This window comes from Heteronotia binoei, chromosome 5, assembly GCF_032191835.1.
Source record: "Heteronotia binoei isolate CCM8104 ecotype False Entrance Well chromosome 5, APGP_CSIRO_Hbin_v1, whole genome shotgun sequence".
In the NCBI taxonomy this organism is placed as follows: Eukaryota; Metazoa; Chordata; class Lepidosauria; order Squamata; family Gekkonidae; genus Heteronotia; species Heteronotia binoei.
This window is the reverse complement of record NC_083227.1, coordinates 32,477,819-32,493,977: the sequence shown is the minus strand read 5'-3', so window position 1 is coordinate 32,493,977 and position 16,159 is coordinate 32,477,819. Positions and strand designations below refer to the sequence as shown.

The 16,159-nt window shown below is 46.5% G+C and overlaps 1 protein-coding gene across 1 annotated transcript; it reads right to left on the bottom strand.

Moving 5' to 3' along the window:
* Positions 1 to 3,854: 3,854 nt before the first annotated feature.
* Positions 3,855 to 8,794, bottom strand: LOC132571917 (polymeric immunoglobulin receptor-like). The gene is made up of 4 exons (XM_060238708.1): positions 8,443 to 8,794; positions 7,165 to 7,509; positions 4,476 to 4,592; positions 3,855 to 4,048 (listed from the first exon to the last, which is right to left on the bottom strand). Exons 1-4 carry the CDS (start codon positions 8,792 to 8,794, stop codon positions 3,855 to 3,857), a joined length of 1,008 nt encoding a protein of 335 aa, XP_060094691.1.
* Between the last annotated feature and the right edge of the window lie 7,365 nt (positions 8,795 to 16,159).

Genomic DNA, 16,159 nt, shown 5'->3' with positions numbered 1-16,159 from the left:
GCAAGATTTTAGTCCCTATCTTGACCTTTTCTGCCACGGTTCTTCCTTCACTAACGTCGTAGGAAACAGCAAGGCTGGGTCCAGATGGGTAGTTTAAGATGACCCAGGGATGGCCCCCAGATGAATTAAAAAATCAAGTCCAGATGCAAACATATGGAGACCATCCCGCTTCCGTATGCACCCCGTCCCCCAGTGTTATTGAAGTGTCCAAAAAAGGTACCACTTTTAGTAGCAAATTGCCATGGTGCTTCCCTGCTGCTTTTAGTAGCAAATTGCCATGGTGCTTCCCTGCTGCCTTTCCCAGCAGTGGGAAATGCTTTGGAAGTACCACTCAAGTGCTTGAGCAGTCTGACCAGTGTGTGTGCAGCCCATTCCTGTCCCAGCAGCAGGCCACACACAGATCGATTCCCCACTAGCCTTATGCCACTCTCACTCTCCTCTTCTCTGCGGGGCTTCTGTCGAATTTCACACTATCTGCCCCGGGGCTGCAACTAGCTCCACCTCTTTTGCACAGCAAACAAGATCCTCTAAAAACTGGTTTCTGTTTGCTGTGCAGAAAAGGCGAAGTGAGTTGCAGCCCCGGGGCAGATTGTGTGAAATCCGACAGAAGCCCCGCAGAGAAGAGGAGTATGAGAGCGGCATAAGGCTAGTGGGGAATTAGTCACAGTCTGACTGCCCTCAGGGCACTTTCTCCTCTGCCGGCTTGCTTCAGGATGGGAAGCTGCCAGTCTAGACCCTGCCCAAGAGTCCACCTTAAAGACTTACAAAAATTGTGGCAGGGGATGTGAGCTTTCATGAGTGACTGCTCACTTCAGATATCTGAAGAAGTCAGCAGCGACTCATGAAAAACTCCTACCCTGCCACAAATTTTGTTAGTCTTTAAGGTGCTGCAGAGACTCTTGCTCTTTTCTACTGCTACAGACAGACTAATACAGCTACCTATCTCCCTCCCTCCCTATAGTGAGAGCCAACGTATGGTGCAGGAATTAGCACACAGGATTAGGATCTAGGAGATGCAGATCACTACCACAGCCCAGAGGGGCAGAATCTCATCTTGCTTGGTGGAGAGGGCAGCCACCAAGGCCATCAGCCCACTAGGGCTTTCCTCAGTGGCCTCAAGAGTCAGACCATATATGTTACTAAGATAAAATGAGGAAGGAAGAACTGTGTATGTATATACCTCTTTGGAGGTAAGGTGTGATAAAAATGTACCAGAGACAGGCCTTGAATTCTGCAGCAGCTCACAGGAGCACAGCTCCTAAACCTTTCTGATGGCCCCCCTCCTCCCCCCCACCTACCTACCTTGTCCACTGAGTAGTAGGTGCAGCTGCATAACAATCCCTGGATTAGGAGAGCGACCAGTCAGCCAGGCACCAGCTTTGCCACACCCCCAGCAGCCCTCGTTAACCCCTGGTAGGGCTGCCAAGCTCCCACATTGGCTGTTTATCTCATTACATATACCAGGAGTATGGCCAATGGCTGGGGCTGATGGGAGTTGTAGGCAAAAAAACATCTGGAGAGCTACTGTTGGCCACCTCTGACATATACTAAGCCACTATTTTAATGCATTTTTTCAAATGGCAAACTAGAATGATGTTTTTATATATGTTACATGTTTAAATTAAGCCTCTGAGAAACTTATGCCCTCCTTTTAACCTAGAACAGACTCTCATTTATTGCAGGATACTTAATGGACATCAATTTGCTATTCTGACATTACTGTTTTTGTTTTTTGTTTAAGCCCAGGGGACACAGGCTGGTAGTCGCTAGGCCATAGCTTGTGATTCTTTTAATCTGCTAAGAAACACTTCCATGATTTTGCATGCTGATTCACTGCTCACTTTCTCTATATTTAGGACTGCTTGCCGTTCCATCCTACTGTCTGATGAAGTGTGCTTAGAGCACATGAAAGCTTACATTCCGAATAAAACTTTGTTGGTCTTAAAGGTGCTACTTAATTCTGCTGCGTTCATGTGTGTTCCTGCTCAAAGAAAGCCCGGCTTCTCCTAATTCAGGATGCTTGGTTTTAATCACCTCCCATGCCCTAGTCACAAACAGGGAGCCAGTATTTTCAATGGGCTATTTCTTGTCAATCACGTTATTGCTGTTCCTCAAGCTTTGCCAGATTCCACCCTAACACCCCACAGCTGGTTCTTCGCAGGGGGGCATTTTCACCCAGCATGAGTTCTACTCTGCCTGCCCCCCTTGCTGTGCTGATACTCCGCTCAGCAGGCAGTTGTTTAAATAAGTAAACAAGTCACAAATTATATAAATCTGTCATCGAGAAATGCAGCATTTTGTTTTTGTTTTTTAAAATCTTGCCATTCAGTGTTTGTCTAAGAAGCTCTTAGCAACAATCCCGACTGATTTGTTTGGTTTGGCTACATTTTTTTTGCCCGTTTGCAGTTTGGAGGAAATCTGATGCCAGCCTCTTTGGCAGTCATTCGAGTCATTTGGCACCACCCAACCAAAGAGACCTGGGGACGAACTCATATCTGACTGTCACAGCTGAACAAGGTAGGTCTGAATGTCAAAACACTTTTGAAGCAAAATTCAAGACGCGGCTCTTTCTAAAATTTAATTCCATCCACACTTATTAAAAACTTGCATTTAAAACCAGTAGCTTGTTTTTAGAACTGCATTGCCTGATTAATCCCTAATTAACTGGAAGGGTGCCTTTTTAATCAGTGCAAAGAGTTTTAACTGATTAATCTAAGCCCTCAATGAACTCAAGCGTGAAGATTTTGCCTCTCATTGTGTGGGCACATTTAAGCCCTGATTATGGCACAAGTCGAGCACTTACCTGCTGTGGGCATTGCGACCTGGACGCTTTGGCTCGGCAACCTGTGGATTAATCAGTTTTCTCATCAGATAGGGCAAAACAATCCAAATGTGTTCTGCAATCATTTGAAAGCCAATCAACTTAATTCAATTTCTTTGTCACACATCAGCATGGCCAAGAAACACAGAACCTGACCAGAACTTTGTGGATATGAAATATATACTCGTCGCCAAATAGGGTTGCCAAGTCCAATTCAAGAAATATCTGGGGACTTTGGGGGTGGAGCCAGGAGTCATTAGGGGTGGAGCCAAGATCAAGGCTGTGACAAGCATAATTGAACTCCAAAGGGAGTTCTGGCCATCACATTTAAAGGACGGCACACCTTTTCAATGCCTTCCTTCCTTAGGAAATAATGAAGGATAGGGGCACCTTCTTTTGGGGCTCACAGAATTGGACCCCCTGGTCCAATCTTTTTGAAATGTGGAGGGTATTTTGGGGAGAGGCACTAGATGCTATACTGAAAATTTGGTGCCTCTACCCCAAAAAACAGCCCCCCAGAGCCCCAGATACCTGCAGATCAATTCTCCATGATTTTCTATGGAAATAAATCTCCATAGGGAATAATAGAGTTCCCAGCAGACATTTCTCTCCCCTCCCCCCGCTTTCTGATGACCCTGAAGCAGGGGGAGGGCCTCCAAACCGGGAGATCCCCTGCCCCCACCTGGGGATTGGCAACCCTATCGCCAAACAAAAACGGAAGAAGAGAACCTGTACTCCAAAAGGGAAAATATGCATATAGCGTTGCCTTGAAATTGAGTCAGACTACTCGTCTTTCAAAGATAGTACTGACTCTATGGTGACAGGCAATGGCTTTTCAGGGTCTTCCGTACCAACTACGAACACATCTTTTTACCTGGAGATGCCAGCAACAACATCAAACCTTTGGCAGGTAAAGGAAATGCTTTGCTTCTGAGCCACAGCCACTCCACCAAAAAACCATCCTAAACACCCCACTAGCTAATTAACTGAGTTCAATGCAGCAGAGTTCAACACGGAACATGCTTTATTTCTCCTACATACTAAAAGACAGCAGGACGGGGCCGAGACCCCGCTTATATTCATGCAATAGAAATATACACACAGACACCGATTCCCACACCAAATCATGGCAGTCATGTTTCACGCCAAAACTGCTCATTGGTTGCTGTTCCAAGTTCAAATCTATCAGCATTAACAGCATTTCCTGCAGTTGCCCGGATGCCCACGCTGTTACAGCAAAGCAGTAAATTCAGTACATAACAGTCAGGGTCCCCAATGTGGTGCCAGTCAACACCTTTTCTGGTGCTCACCAAGTGTTTCTAGAAAGTGGGTGGGACCAGATAGGATTTTTGCCCAGTAAGGCTTCTGATTGAGTATTGGAGGATTTGATTGGCGATGCAGATTTTTTAAAATGTTGTTTTGTCAGCAGCTGCCACCACAGCACAAGGATCCATATTGCATTACTAAAGTTGTGGTGATCATTCAGTGACTGGCTCCACCTCCTGCAGCAGCCATTTTGTGGCAGCCATTTTGCTGCTGGGCTCGCCATGCTGTGTCTGAATTCCAAATAAACCCACATGCTCAAAAATGTTGGGGACCCAGCCATGTGTAGATTAAGAGATAACCACTGGGTCTTCTCAGTCTCCATCCTCACCTCGTGTCCTCTTACAGTAGAGAAATAGCAGGCAGCCAGCAGCAAATACCACGAAAGCAGAAGCCATCGCTGCTTCAGAATTGAAGAGATTTGGTCCATTTCCCAGAGTTGGGGGATCTGATAAAGCATCAAAGAAAATATTAAGAAGGTGTCATAAAGCTACAGAATCTCAATTAAAAGGGCACAAAAGGCCACAAAGTCCTGTGCAACCATGCAGCCTCACCCCCTGCCCAAATTGCCTCTCTGTCAGTTAGGGAGGCCACATTGCAGCCTGCCCCCCCCCCCCATTCCTTGCTGCTGCCAAGAGGGTGGTAGAGGGGATATGGGGAAGGCAATTTGGCATTGCACCAATGCACAATATCACTTCTGGTGCAAATAGGGTTGCCAAGTCCTCCGCAGCTGCTGGCAGGAGACTTTTTCTCATGTGCACACAGCACGTGCAGAGTGATGATGTTACCCAGAAGTGACATATTGTGCCAGACACATCGCATGGGATGCTCTAGGGATTCACTTGAAACTCTATGGTTTGGCACAGGGACACACTAGCAATTTGGGGAAATTGCTAGAGCATTCCCATGCCAAACCATAGCGTTTCAAGTGAATCCCTAGAGCGTCCCACGCAACGTGCCCAGCATGATACATCACTTCCGAGTGACATAAGTGGGCTGTGTGGTGACAGGCTCTTGGGGGATGGGGATCCCCTTGGTGGCTTCTTCCCTGCCAGTGGGTTGGGGCCCAGCAAACTGGGGGATCCCCTGCCCCCAGCAGGAACTTGAGAGCCCTAGATACAAAATTGGAAGTGATACCATTGCATTTGTGCAGCTCACTAGGATTCACCATAAACTCTATGGCTTAATTCTCTGAGATTCACCAAAAAGACCCACGGAATTTTTGATGAATCGTAGCAAGTCACCCCAATGGGATACAGACACTTCCATCTTCGCATTAGAAGTGATGTCATGCATCAGCATGTCACCAAATCTCTTGTCCCTGCACACGCACACACACCCCTGAATTTTCCTGCCAGGGCAACCCTACTGTCAACCCTCCTGCCTCTACACCAGGATCCCCATCCTTTTTGAGTCTGAGGGCAGTTTTGGAACACTGGCACAGTATTAAGAACATAAGAACATAAGAGAAGCCATGTTGGATCAGGCCAATGGCTTATCCATTCCAACACTCTGTGTCACACAGTAGCCAAGAAAAACCCCAAGTGCCACCAAGAGGTCCACCAGTAGGGCTAGAAGCCCTTCCACTGTGCCCCCCCCCCCCCGCCAAGCACAAGAATACAGAAAGCCACAAAATTGTGGACACGGCCTCAAAATGGCTGACCCCAAATGGCTGCTACAGGAGGCAAAGCCAGCCACAAAGTGGCTGCTGCCACAAAATGGCTACCTTCAGTCATACTGTAAAGATTCTTGTGCTGCGGTGGTAGCTGCTGCCAAAGCAATGTTTGTTTGTTTTTAAATCTGCATAGCCAATCAAATCCTCAACAGCTGATCAAAAGCCTTGCTGGGCAGCAAAGGTATAATTGGGTACCATGGCACCTATGGGTGCCACATTTTGGGGGTCCTACTCTAGATTTTGTGGGAAGCTTTCTTTCTTATTGAAATTAATGTTCCATGTCCCACACATTAGCTGTGCTATCAAAATTCTATGACTGAATTTGCATGTGCCACTGAAAACTCTTTTTCTGTTATTGTAGAGTTCTCAGTGTCCTTGAGCTGGGTTTCTGAACTGACAGATATACAGGAAGGCAGGTTTACAATGGCATCTCAGCCTTTAGATGCTTGGAAATACGCGTATAATTGGTCCTTCCTTCTCTACTGTTAGAATGTCTGTTAACAATCCATGAAAGCAATTCAGCCAGCATCTAGGAGGCAACCTGCAAGCAGCAGACATTGGGAGGCCACTCCCAGCATGGTTTCTGCTAACTGCCACCTTCACCACCTCTGCTGTTAGAACCATAAGAGTGCATCCTTCGTGCCTTCTTGTTCTCAGCCCTCTCTAGAAACAAATGCCACAAGTGCCCAATAGGGCTTCCCAAACACTTTTTTGATTTGTTTCTCTCAAGAGCTTGACCCTGTTTGGTTGCTTGGCAACCTAGATGATGATTGCTGTGGTTACGGAGATAACTGAAATAATGGCTGGACTCTTATGAGCAGGACGCTTGTGAGAGTTTGGGAAGCCCTTATGAAGGGATCACAACAAACCTCTTAATACATAAGAAGAGCCCTGCTGGATCATACCAGTGGTCCATCTAGTCCAGCATCCTGTCTCACACTGTGGCCAACTAGTTCCTCTAGAGAAGAGGGCAACGAGGCTAAATATGGAGCAGAGGTCCATCAGTGGCTATTAGCCACAGTGTGTGTGTGTGTGTGTGTGTGTGTATATATATATATATATATATAGCCACTGTGTGACACAGAGTGTTGGACTGGATGGGCCATTGGCCTGATCTAACATGGCTTCTCTTATGTTCTTACGTTCTTTCCCTGATGTTGCCTCCTAGCTCTGGGATTCAGAGGATTAGTGCCTTTAAATGTGGAGGTTCCCCTCAGCCACCATGGCCAGTAGCCACTGATAGATACTTATCCTCCACAAATCCTCTTGGAGTATCCCAGATCTCAGTTAATTCAGTCACTGTGACGAGATAAGCCATCTACAAAAATCCACATATATCAATTACCTTCTCTGTCCAGTACTTGAAGCTCAGTCCCATTTCCCGAGGTCTCCTGTAGACCATGGATTCCCACCACACATAGATACATCCCTGAGTCGTTATGTTTCAGATGCCGTATCTCTATATCTGCTCTTCTCTCTAAGAGGAAGTGCTGGTCGGACGTGCCATTCACCCTTCCCATGAATTCTGGGGTGATATTTTTGACCAACAGGCTTTGATTCTTCACCCAGTGGTAGTTGCCAACCTTCGGCTCATTGGCAGAGTTGTAGGAGCAGCGCAAGGTGACAGAACCACCTTCAATGCCTTGAGCAAACCTGGGCTGAGAGACCACAAGGCCCTGAGCCCCAGAATCTATAAGAATGAGGACAGAAAAGTTATTAGGTAAATGAATAACTTTAAATGAATTAGGTAAAAGAAGAAGGTAAACGAATTAGGTAAAAGAAGATGATACTGGATTTATATTCTGCCCTAAACTCTGAATCTCAGCATCTCAGAACAGTCACAATCTCCTTTACCTTCACAACAGAGCAGTCACAATCTCTTTTACCTTCACCATCACAACAGACACCCTGTGAGGTAGGCAGGGCAGAAAGAGCTTTTCACAGCAGCTGCCTTTTCAAGGACAGCTCTATGATAGCTGTGGCTGACCCAAGGCCATTCCAGCAGCTGCAAGTGGAAGAGTGGGAAATCAAACCCGGTTCTCCCAGATAATAGGCCGCGCACTTAACCACTACACCAGACTGGCTCTCAATAGACGTTCCCAGCTTTCCCATCCTCATCCCACCTATCGAGTGGCCATCTTGCTGGCCTCCTAGCTCAGAAAGAAACCACCCAGCATGGACTGCTTATTAGGATATACCAGTAGTAGTAGTAGTAGTAGTAGTAAATGAACACCCTGACAGGGATGGCCTAGGCTAGCCTGATCCCATCAAATCTCAGAAGTTAAGCAAGATTGGTCTTGGTTACATGGATGGGAGACCAACAAGGAAGTCCAAGGTTGCTATGCAGAAGGAGGCAAACAGAACTAGTTTGCCTCTCGCTTTGAAAACCTTATGGGGTCACCATAAGTTGGCTGTGAATTGAAGGCACTACACCACCAGTGACTGAACACTCAAAAGAGTGGATGTGCCCTAGCAAAAGGTAGGTGCCTCTTCTCAGGGACTCCAGTTAATGGAGGAAAACATCTCCCAACAACCTAAAGAATATTACTCTCCAGATCCCACCTTTAAAACCCTCTCTTGACTTCCCATGAAAACAGGGCATATTGAATTCTCATCTGCTCACCTCTTTTCATCACTTGAAGTTCAGTCCCCTTTCCTGAGGTTTCCCGTAGACCATGAATGCTGACCACACATTGATACATCCCCGAGTCATCAAGTCTGAGATGCTGTATCTCTATATCTGCCCTCTTCTCCAAGAGGAAGCCTTGATCTGAGGTGCAGTTCACCCTCCCCATGAATTCCTGGGAGGTGCTTTTGACCACTAGGCCCGGATTCTTCACCCACCAGTAGCTGCCAATCTTTGACTCAGAGGTGGAATTGTAGGAACACCTTAAGGTGACAGAGCCGCCTTCAGTGCCTTGTGCAAAACTGGGTTGGGAGACCATGAGATCCTGAGAACTGGGTTGGGAGACCATGAGATCCTGAGGCCAAGAAACTGTGAGAACGGGGGATAAAGATTATGAAGGAAGACACTTAGCCCTTCTGCACAATCAAGCATCTGCTCTCATGGTTGTCCTCTTCTTATTTGATTTTTTTGATTCACTTCATTTATATAATGCCTTTAGTCCCTAACTGAGACCCAAAGCAACAGCTTACATTCTTCTTCTCTCCATTTTATCTTCACAACAATGCTGTAAAATAGATTAGACTGAGCATGTGTGACTAGCCAATGGTCACCCAGCATACTTCCAGGGCAGAGTGGAGATTTGAACCTGTGTCTCCCAGATCTTAGTCCGACACTCTAACCATGTCACCACAGTGTTGTAGCAGTTCTTACACATTCTGAATATCTATATAGGAACATATTATATCTAGGAACATAGGGTACTTCTCTCACATAGCATATCTGTTGCTATTGTATTTTCAACATAGATGTGGCAGGGCTTTTTTTGTAGCATAAACTCTTTTGCATATTAGGCCACACACCCCTGATGTAGCCAATCATCCAAGAGCTTACAGGGCTCTTAGTCCAGGGCCTACTGTAAGCTCCAGGAGGATTGGCTACATCAGGGAGGTGCAACCTAATATGCAAAGGAGTTCCCACTACAAAAAGAAAAGCCCTGGAATGTGGTTGTGTTGGTATCATGGGAGGCTATAGTTCATATGATATAATGTTACTAAATCCCCACCCCCCACAAAAAAAACCCCAAGCTGTTCTTGAGCCTATAACAGCAGCTTGGCCTACAAAATGCAGCACATAATACTGTAATCCATGCTTCAAAGAGGTTTATTATCTCTTGATATGTAGAGATTAAGTGGCAGACCAGAACATGTTTTAAAAGTTGGCAGCCCTATCTGCCATTATGAATAGCATCTCCTCCCTGGTGTTCTGACATAATGTTACTTTCCCTTTATTAAAAAAAATTAACCTGTTTTTCTACAACCTGTATAGCAGATCCTCACTCCTTGTGGGGGAATCCATCCCCAAGATAGCCACGACTGAGAGGCAGAGGGTTGCAGCTCCCACTAGCAAAACAACCAGATTTCCTGTGAAATCTCATGGCACAATGATTAAGATGTTGGCGCTGGGAGTAAAAACAGATGGAGACCCTCTCGTGTGATTGGCCTGCAGACCGTGAATAAGTGAAATCAGAAGTCATAAAATCTGCGACAGGCAAAGGTCTCTTGAACAGTGAAAATATAACTTAGAAGGTGCTTGGGTGTTCTTAGTGAAATTTCAGTCTGGACAAGATGGAATGGCACTTAGCTGCTGCTGCTACTTTCTCTGGCCTGTTGGATGGCCATTAGCATGTGGGAGACTGGACTTTCCCAAGCCCTCCTGTATCACATTTCAAAGTCTTAGTAGTAGGGTTGTCAGCTTTCCCGAGCCACTGGTGGGGGAGCAGGGGAGCAACATCGATAGGGTGTAATGTGACAGAGCTCGGACCTAGTCATCTGGAGATAAGATGTAATTTCAGGGGAGCCCCAGGTCCCACCTGGCAACTGGCATCCTTACCGGAATCTCATGTCTAACTTCAGTCTCAACATTTGATGCTTCCAAAGTCAAGTGGTACTTCAGCCTGCCCTCCCCCTGCCATTTTCCTTCTTTTGAATATCCCAAAGTGATGTGATGTTGCTAAAAGGGTGCCAATGAGATGTGCCAGGATTCAGCCCAAATGTTGTACTTTTACCAGCAGGAAGATTGGGGGCAGGGACATAGGGCACACAACATCAGCTATGTACCTACTGGGAAAAACCCAGAAGCGACATTGAGTAACTCTAGGAATTGCCAGAAACTCTATGGTAAAACCTAGAGCTACAATTCCTAGATTCTACTATGGTCCCTAGAGCTACCCTATGTAACTTCTGTCCCCACCCCCACTTTTTTTCTACAAAAAAGCCCTCTGTGAAACAATGGCAATGTCAGGGGTGTGGCCTAATATGCAAAAGAATTCCTGCTGGTTTTTTTCTACCAAAAAAGCCCTGCAATTAGTTATGTAATACTTTTTTTAAAAATTAGAACCAGCCAACATAATAAAACATTAAGCAGGCTTTGAGTTCTTCATCAGGCTGGATAGGCAGAACTCTTTTGCATATTAGGCCACACCGCTGACACCAAGCCAGCTGGAACTGCATTCCTGTGTGTTCCTGCTCAAAAAAAAGCCCTGACTAATTTTCTTAGGAGTTTTTATTTGAATCAAGACCTAAAATCTCCATGCATGCACATGGATCAGAATATTGCTGGGTTTGTTTTAAATGCTGATGAAGTATTTTGGAGGGATCAATTAACATCACCAATGCAGGGCTTGTAGAAGCATTATGTGAAAAATAAAATGTTGTTCAGCCGTGCTCATCTGAGCACACAAAAATATTTTCCAGACAGGCTGTATTACTGCCAAACAAGGCTTTTGAGCCTAACCCAGATGGCCCAGGCTGGTTTGGTCTTGTCAAAACTCAGAAGCTAAGCAGGATCAGCACTGGTTAGTAGTACTTGGATGGGAGGCCACCAAGGAAGGCAATGGCCAAACCTCTACTTATCTCTTGCTTTCAAAACCCTAGAGCAGGGGCATCAGACATGCAGTCCAGGAGCCAGATCAGGCCTCCAAAGGGTCCTATTAGGCCTCCGAGCAACTGGCTGTCATCTGCTTCCTTCTTCCTCTCTCTTGCTTCCTTCTGCATAACAGCTTGCTTTGCAAGACTTGCTCAATCGCACAGGAGCTAAAGATCAAAGCATCTATTTTCTCCATTGGCTGAGAGGGAGAGCTTGCTTTGCCTGGCTCTCTCAATCGCACAGCAGAGCTACGGAACCAAGCCTTTCTTCCTTCTATTGGCTGAGGCTCCTCTCCTCTTGGTCCCCTGGGGAAGGAAGGAAAGAACCAGAGCTTCCTTTTTGCCTGTTTTCCTGGATCCCATGGAAGAGATACAGAGAAAGCATCTTTAAGACCAATGAATGCTAATGTTTTAAGTATGTTTTATTTTAAGGGTTTTTTAAAAAAAAAATCTTTTAATTGTGTTTGGCTTTATGCTTTATAAAGTTTTTATCACTGCTGCCTGGCATTACATTTTATGACATGCATGACCTGGCTCAACAAGATCTCATTTATGTCAGATCTGGCCCTCATAACAAATGAGTTCGACATCCCTGCTTTAGAGGGTCGCTATAAATCAGCACTTTCCACCACCAAACATTTTTCAACAAACCAATTTCCTGTCGACTACATGTGCTGACTGAAACAGGGAAGCAGACACAGCCATGCCTGCCTTCTTTTTTTCTTATAAATTTATATTTGCTCTGAACTGTTTGAGCTGTTAAAAAGAAAAAAAAATGCCTGTTGTGTTTTCAACAACAGCTTGGCCCAATAAACTATTCATCAATATAATTTATATCCTATCTCCCTGCTAGGGTGCCAGATAGGCAAGTATCCTTGTACAGTATGCCTTCAAACAAAATACATCCATAGAGAACATTTGCAGTCACTAGCATTCTCATTTGCAGACATATGAGAATTCTAGGTTGTAGGGGCAACACAGATTTGGGCAACGCAGCCACCATTCCTAGTATCATCACCAAACCTTAAACAGGGACGTTACTGAATCTCAGGAACATGCCATTTTGGTGTGTAAATTCCTGTTTCTGACAATGGATTCTCCCCACTCATGAGGAAATCAGCTTCCCAACCACATTAATAAAATTTGATAGAAATGATATCAATGAAAGAGACACCAGTTTTTGTGCAAATAGTTTTGGCATCGGTATGGTACGAACATTTATAAGCAATTGCCTCAGTAATAGGAAGGTGCTTGGCTTGGAATCTCCTCCCAACGTTTTATGATTTGCCTAATCCCATGGCAGCCATTTTGTGATTAGTTTATTTACCACAGCAGCCATTTTGTGATACGTTTTCTCCCCCCATGGCAGCCATTTTATGATTAGTTTACTCCTCCTCCACTGCAGCCATTTTGAAATTAGTTTAAATCTCCCATAGCAGCCATTTTGTGATTAGTTTACACCCCCACAAGGCAGCCATTTTGCAGCGGTACCCACTACCCCTTCTCAAAATTCCAAATGCAGAAAGCACCCTCAGGCTCAACAAGATTGGGGGCCCCTGGCCAAGAGAAATGAAAGGACTTAAGAAGCAGGAACTGCTTCTTCTTCTTCCTTACAGTTCTCACTGCCTGTACACTCTAAGAGGGCAAGCAAACAGCAGCTATTAGTAGAGTTTCTTGGCACTAGTAGGGGCTTATTGGGATGGGGCATGGAGATGGAGAGCATTACGCAACAGCGTAACATCACTTATGCGTGAAAAAGACTCAGATGTGATGTTATATGCATAGTGATGCTCTAATTTCCTCTATTTCTATGGTAAAAACCATAGAGATTAGGAAGATCTATAGAGAGTTATTTGACTCCATTTCCCTCCCAGGCCTCTTTGAGCTTTGACAAGGGATGGGAGGCTTGGCTATAGTAAGCAAATGGCAACCTAGAAACTAGACAGACAAGAAACAGCAAAGCCAGAAACCTGTGGGGCTTAGCAAGGGGTTCATTGCCGTGGCATGGGTCTCAGCACATGCCTGAAAGCCCTTATCCCTGACATTGGCCCTTTTCGGGCATTTGGCAAGTTCCCAAGACCTGTAAGCCCAATACATTAGCCAAGCAGTCAAATCAAGATGCCAGCCACAACATAAGGCACAAAATTCCCCAAGAATCACTGGGTAATGTGAACTAGGGGGACAAATCCCTTACCCACCCACACATAGCCAGATCTTGAACAGAAGTCATCCATCAGATCCACCCACTCTAACAAATCTGTGAGAAAGAGAGAGCACATGGCACAGGGAGGGGAGTGAAGGGGTGGGGAAGGGGGCATCCCTCTGACTACTCTTACCCACTGTGAATTATCACTCCTCCTACCTTCTTTACCTGTGATCAGAGCCAACATCAAGGGGAGGATTCTCCTATCCATCATTTGTGCAAGATCTAAGACAGAGGAAAACTAACAAAACTAAACTACATATTTGGGGAGGAGGAGGAGGCGGAACAGAGGGGGAAGGCACCACAGTTCTTGTCTTTGATTGACAGTTCCTATTCAGCCAGTCCATGTTCTAAACCGAGGCTTCCTGTAGTGGGGAAGGAGGCGGGAGTCTTGTCTCTTGTGGGTGGGGTGAGGACATGGGGAAACAGAGCAATAGGGTTTATATTGACTGAAGCCCCTTGAAATTGTATCATCAGGGCTGCTGCAGCTAGCTTTTGAACATAGGAAGCTGCCTCCTTGTAGCCCTGTACATATGACCCTTCCTGGCATCAACAGAATGTGCACAGAGGGAGAGCTGGCATGAGTGTGCTGGCCCACCCCCACCCATGCATGATCACTGACTCGTGAAGATGGTGCCTACATGCTAGAGTTGCCAGACACCTCCCCACCTGTGGAGGCGGGGGTCTCCCACTGCCAGGCCCCACCTCCCCACTGCCAATCAGCTGCCCAGCAGGGGGGGATCCATCCAACATGTCTACATCACTGCCCACATGACCTGGAAGTAATTTCATCACAACTGGGATGTCAGGGTGATGTTGTGGTATTTGGGTAAAAACTCTACGGTCAAAGTCAAATTTAACACAGAGTTTTTGCCCAAATTCCAGAGCGTCGCCCCAACATCCCAGTTGTGATGGGTCATGTGGGGAGTGACACAGGCATGCTACTGTACATCAGATGGGCCTCCCCACTGCTTCTGATAAGTCCCTCCCATCCCCCACTGGTTGCCAAGAGGGACCTGGCAAGCCTACTACATGCTGAGGAAGGGACTCACACATAGGCTTTCTCCTCTTGACTGGGAAGGCTGTTTTCTAAGTGCTGCTGGTCAGGGGAGGGAACATACAGGGGGACACTGATTCCATGTGTGGTGCCATTCTCACAAATGGATGATCACATGGTGGTCACTCTCTCTCTGTATATGCAATCAATGTGGAGAGGGTCAACTCTGGGTTGCCAGAGCTTGGCAACACTGGGTTGAGAAATACCTGGAGATTTTGGAGATGGAGCCTGAGGAGGGGAGGGACCTCAGTGGGGTAGACTGCTGTAGAGTCCACCTTCCAAGCTAGGGTAGCCAGGTCCTTGCCTCTTGCTGGCAGTGGAAGGGAGGGAGTCTTCTGGGAGGAGGTGGGCCTCTGCCCCCAAACAACAACATCACCAACACAATGATGTTACACTGAAGTGACATCATCATGTTGGGGATGTTGCATGGGGATGCTCTGGTTCGAGGGTAAAACTCTATGGTAAAATTGCCCTCAAACCATAGAGTTTTGTTCACGAACAGGGCCGGTGTGTGGGAGTCGGCGAACTAGGCGACGGCTTAGGGCGCCGGCTTCCACAGGGTGCCTCCCTCCCGGCACAATCGGTGGATCATCCAGGATCATCTGATGCCAAACAGACACTCTGTTGCTAAGTCACACAGCCCCACTGCTTTTCCACAGTGCCATTTCAAATAGGATAAACATCAGTGTTTTAAAGTGGCGATGATGTGACGTAAGAACAGGCAAAAAGGCTAGCTATTCTGCCAGGCGAATAATGAAGGAAGGGATTGACAGAAACCAGCTAGATGTCTTCCTACACCACACTATCACCATTTTAAAACACTTGAGATCCTTATGTTTAAAATGGTACTGAAGGAACTACAGCAGCTCCAATCCTAACAATAAAGCATTGAGGGGCTGCTGAGAACCATCAGGAAACACCGAGGGGTGGGGGTGTTTCCGAATCTAAGTACGGGAGGGACCAGAGACAGGAGCAACAGGTAGATGTATTGGGCAAGAAGGGGGAAGAACCAGCATTTGAGAACCAGAAGAAGCCAATGCTGTGAAATGGAGTAGCTTACTGTTTCAGAATTCTCCCAGATGGGCGGCCATCTTAGTCTGTAGCAGCCAACTAAAACAAGAATTAATTTCCTTATTATTCCAACAGAAGCCATAGTGACTTGGAATTCATCAGATGCTTTGAAATGTTCATTCATTAGGACAATGCTTTTCTCATGAAAATATGAAAGCATCAGCTGAATGCGTGCGCACAAGGCTGGCCCTAGGGCGCCTGGTGCCCCAGGCAAACTCGCCGCCCCCCCACCCCATGCCCTTACCTCCTCCCCATCGCCTGTGTTCACCGGGGGGGGGAGAGGGAGGAAGAGGACAGCATGCAAGGGACGGGGTGGACAAGTGATGGCAAGGAGGTGGGGCGGGCAGGCTACAGAGGAGGGGAAGGGGTGGGCGAAGGAAGAAGATGGCAGACAAACAACAGGGAGGAGATGGGGCAGGCAAGCTACAGAAGACGGGAAGGGGCAGGCAGAGGAAGAGG

Coding starts and splice junctions, on each gene's coding strand:
- LOC132571917 (XM_060238708.1), bottom strand. CDS start 8,794: ATGGTCTCCCAACCCAGTTCTCAGGATCTCATGGTCTCCCAACCCAGT. Junction 7,510..8,442: donor ACTTCAAGTGATGAAAAGAG/GTGAGCAGATGA, acceptor TCATTCTTATAG/ATTCTGGGGCTCAGGGCCTT. Junction 4,049..4,475: donor CTACTGTAAGAGGACACGAG/GTGAGGATGGAG, acceptor TTGCTGTAACAG/CGTGGGCATCCGGGCAACTG.